Raw genomic sequence first — 4,640 nt, forward strand, 5'->3', positions numbered from 1 at the left:
ACTCTTCAGTTGATTAGTTAGATAATTTGACTTGTGGAGATCGGTAATTTTACTGATTTCATTAGACATTTCAGACAACACAAAGTCATTATTATTCTTTTCATGTCAGTCAATATATACGTGGGAAGGGTTGTTTTGCAAAGCAAATATTGGTTTCGTGACTACAGAAGTCGTGTCAACAAACTCAATGTAACAAATTCTTTCGTTACATGCGAAAAGCACCGACAACGAAGGATAGAAGATGAGTGCACCGACAACCAAAAATAGAAGATGGGTGAACGACACCTGCTTACTTTGGAAGAGAAGATAAAAATCGCCAAAGAAGAATAATTCTGTTTAAAAAGAAAATCCACACACACATAAGAGAAATGCACGAAAAGTTGATTATTTGTTACGAAATTTATAATTAGTTAGGTTGTAAATAGTTTTAAAAAATCTATATATTATTATATAAAATAATTTTAACTCCTGAAATTACAATTTAACTTTTTAAAATAGTTGACACGTGTACTCGTTTACATTTCACAATATAAAATTTGTTGACTGAAAAATATTTTCAAAGTTAATTGTTTAAGAAAAATATTTTTTACAGAATACATTTTTAAATATTAGGATTTAAATAATAACAGTCGAATATATACACTTACATTTGTTTTAATCACGATTTGATAATTCATTTAAATTTTTACATTCTATTAATAATTGATTTTTTAGTCATTTTTAGCGGGTATTATAATTATTTGTCTTATTGGGTTTGAGAATCAATTCTAAATATAATAAAATATTTATACTTAATTATAGATTTTTATTAATTTATTAGAGTTTAATAAAACCTTTATAAATTAATTAACTAGTGATATACGATGAAAATTACATATTCAGACCCTAAACCCACACAAATCGCCGATCTTCGGTCGCTGGACAATAGAACTAGACATACCTCAACACCTTCATAAAAATTTACAAACAGCAATTTAAATTCTCCATCCATGGCAATCATCTTTGGTGGAGTGATAATATGAAAACAGTTTCGCACTCTCCATTAATGCTAACTATTTGTTAATATCTCACTTGAATCACGTTCATGAACTGAAAAAAGTTTACTGCCCCCAATTTTATTGAAGATGATATTACGTCCACAGGTCGGAGTAAACAAGGAAAACGATCTACTATCAAATTCAAATTCGCAATTACGTATATGAAGACATAGCCAGACTCATGAAAGTACTAATTTACAACTGTGAAACATTCCGTGGAAAAATCATTTGGCAAATAGGTGAGGATGATCAGAGCAACAGAGTTACAATTCAAGACATTTCCCTAATTTTCCTCACTTCTTCCAAATACTTTCAAAATGAGAAAACTAAATAAAACTATTGCTACAGTTCATGTACAAGATAGAAACTATACATAGAGTAAAAAAGAAAATAAAAATAACCTGGTTTTAGTCCAAAATGCATAAAACCGACAACTTACAAGCTATAAAAGGGCGAGAGCATTGGAGTCAGTTTCGCAGGTTTGAAATTGGGCAAAAGCAGAACCTAGTGTTGGGTCACGTACCGGAGTTTCGGCGTTTAATCGCACGGGTGTACGGCACGTGGGGCATGCGGCGACTTTGAGGAGCCACGTGTCGACGCACCTGCGGTGAAAGACGTGACCGCAGGCGGCGAGTTTCCGGCACCACTGGCCGTTGCGGAAGGTGTCTAAACAGACAACGCAGGGGAAGTCGGCTAGGATGTGGGATCCCCGGGAGAGGCGGAAGCGAGGGAGCTTGTTGATTTCGCGAGGGAGGAGGGCGTTGGAAGCGGTGGCAGTGACGGCGGAGGGGCGGAAGCGAAGGCGGTGGAAGGCGCCGCCAAGGAGAAAGAGGTTGAGGAGGAGGAAGGCGGCGAAGCCTATGAAGAGGAAGAAGAGGGAGGTGAGAAGGAGCATAATGATGGGTTTGAGGAAGAGAGAGAGGAGGTTTGGATTAGGTTTTGGTTGGGGTTGGGGTTGGAATTGGGGGTGGTGTGTGGCAAGAGGCATGGTGATTGGAGTTGAGGCGTGGGAGGGAAGAAGAAGATGAGGAGGAAGAAGAAAGGTTGGAAGAGAGAAGGAGCGTGAAAGATGGTGAGTTTTGGAATAGAATGGGATTTTATGGGATCCAATCCCACATCGGTAGAGAGAGAACAAGACCGTGGGCGTCCCAAATTCTAATCTGTGGCCACTCAGTTTTCAACTGCGGACCTTTAAAGTTTTGAATAAACCAATAGAAATAGGGTAAACGATTTTTCCAAAATTTTAATTATTTCAATAAATATATATAAAATAAATAAATTATTTTTTATTATTTAAAATTTTAAATAATTTAAAGTAAAATAATTAAAAATGGTAACATTTAAATACATTTTGTAAGCAAATAAGTTTAATTTTTTTAATATTATCTAATATACTATATTATGTTAACTATTTTTTAAAATATTACTCTGTGTATATTTATATATCCTCCAAATTTTTATTTTGTTTAACATCCCTAATTTTACCCGTATATAATAAAATAACACTAAAATAAAAAATATTTAACTAACATATAAATATATATGAAATATACAACTATTTAATAATTGTATCTCAAAAAGATATTCCTCTTTATAGAGATTTTAATATTTACACAAAAGTTTACAAACAAAACATTCAACATAAAACATATGTTCATCTGTTCGCGTATAAATTAACACGATCATCACAGATTATAAAAAACAAATACAAGACGAAGCACATGGTAAGCTAGCTATTTTTAAAATTTCAAATATAAAACTTTAAATATCAATATTCACACATTTTCACAAGTTCATCAAGGTTCTATCACGTTCATCATCCACATTACTCCTGTCATATTTCTATTGACTCACATACTCAAACACTTGACTCCATGGTTATAGAATCGAGATTCGAATCGTGAATCGTTTTTCGATTTTTTTGAATCGTGAATCGAATCTTATTATGAATCGTAAGATACATCATAGATAAAATATGATATATTTTTAAATCAAAAATCAAAATATGAAGTTAAAAGGTTCAATCCACACAATCACAAAACATAAATACTTTCTATTCTATATTTAAATCCTACATCCTAATCATCATTTCCGAGATCAAGGTCACTTAGATCATCTTCTTCCTCTAGTATAACATTCTCTTGGAGCTCATTTTCATCCTCTTCCTCCACATCTTCAACTATATCTTCAATCTCATTATCATTTGCATTTACAATAGATTTTCCCTTTTTATCAACTTTAGTAGTTAAATTTCTTGGACCTCTCTTCCTTTTGTTGCTTGGAGTTCCCTCTTCAAGAGTAAAAGATTCATGTATATCCATCCATGAAACATCATTTGGTAGGCAAGGATCTTCCTTTTCAGTAATCCACTCATCATCTGATTCCATATCAGATAAACATATAGGATCATATGTATCTCCTTTTTCCTCTCTAACCTTTTGTCTCATCTCAAGTTGAAGATTATACTTAACAAAGACAAGAGCATTTAATCTTTGTTGTTCTAAGCTATTCCTTCTTTTAGTATGCACTTGATCAAATATGCTCCAATTTCTTTCGCACCCAGTAGCACTACAAGTTAGACTTAAAACTCTTATTGCTAGATTTTGTAGCTCTTTACCCTCTCCATCATAACTTTCCCACCAAAGAGCTGCAATTTCGAACAAAAAGCTAACATTAATAAATCGTGATCCAAATTGTTATGCTTTTTATGAAACCATTTAGGATTAATTAAATGCTTTATCAGGATGCTTCTTATCCCTGGTATCTATTGCCATGCTTCTTCCAAATAATCCTTGTGCTCTTTTGAATTTGTCAAGTTGTTGATCAAGTTGAAATCTAATCCTTCTATCCGGGATCATTTTTTCAATGGTCTCGTATAAACCATATAAAACTTCACTATTCGCATTGAAATTTTTGTCATAATGAAATCTGATTAAAAGAAACAAAAAAGATTGAAATAAAAATCATTATTAATTTGCAATAATGATTAAGGTAATAATAAATTAATAATAGCATGAAGAGGCCTATGTAATTGCAAATTCCAACGAGTATCAATTATTTTCCACACCTTTTTGTATCGAGAGTCTTCATTCTTGAAATTTGAGGCTATTTGTTCTTTAGCTCTATCCATAGCTTCATATATATATGGCATAGCAGGTTTTGAGTCTCCATCTACAAGCCTTAATACTTTCACAAGTGGAGTTACACACTTCAAACAATATTGGATGGATTTCCAAAATCTATCATCACTTAAATCCTAAGTAAATAACTACTACTATTATTAATTTATTATTACCTTAATCATTATTGCAAATTAATAATGATTTTTATTTCAATCTTTTTTGTTTCTTTTAATCAGATTTCATTATGACAAAAATTTCAATGCGAATAGTGAAGTTTTATATGGTTTATACGAGACCATTGAAAAAATGATCCCGGATAGAAGGATTAGATTTCAACTTGATCAACAACTTGACAAATTCAAAAGAGCACAAGGATTATTTGGAAGAAGCATGGCAATAGATACCAGGGATAAGAAGCATCCTGATAAAGCATTTAATTAATCCTAAATAGTTTCATAAAAAGCATAACAATTTGGATCAC

At 32.5% G+C, this 4,640-nt stretch overlaps 1 protein-coding gene across 1 annotated transcript; it reads right to left on the minus strand.

Moving 5' to 3' along the window:
* Window positions 1–1,149: 1,149 nt before the first annotated feature.
* Window positions 1,150–2,224, minus strand: LOC137807383 (RING-H2 finger protein ATL56-like). Its single transcript, XM_068608006.1, has one exon. The coding sequence runs from the start codon at window positions 2,023–2,025 to the stop codon at window positions 1,480–1,482; it is 546 nt and encodes a 181-aa protein (XP_068464107.1). The 5' UTR covers window positions 2,026–2,224; the 3' UTR covers window positions 1,150–1,479.
* Window positions 2,225–4,640: the final 2,416 nt, after the last annotated feature.

Source organism: Phaseolus vulgaris, chromosome 3 (genome assembly GCF_000499845.2).
Source record: "Phaseolus vulgaris cultivar G19833 chromosome 3, P. vulgaris v2.0, whole genome shotgun sequence".
Lineage (NCBI taxonomy): Eukaryota > Viridiplantae > Streptophyta > Magnoliopsida > Fabales > Fabaceae > Phaseolus > Phaseolus vulgaris.

Excerpts from the sequence above, each read along its gene's own strand:
- LOC137807383 (XM_068608006.1), bottom strand. The coding sequence starts at position 2,025 with ATGCCTCTTGCCACACACCACCCCCAATTCCAACCCCAACCCCAACCA.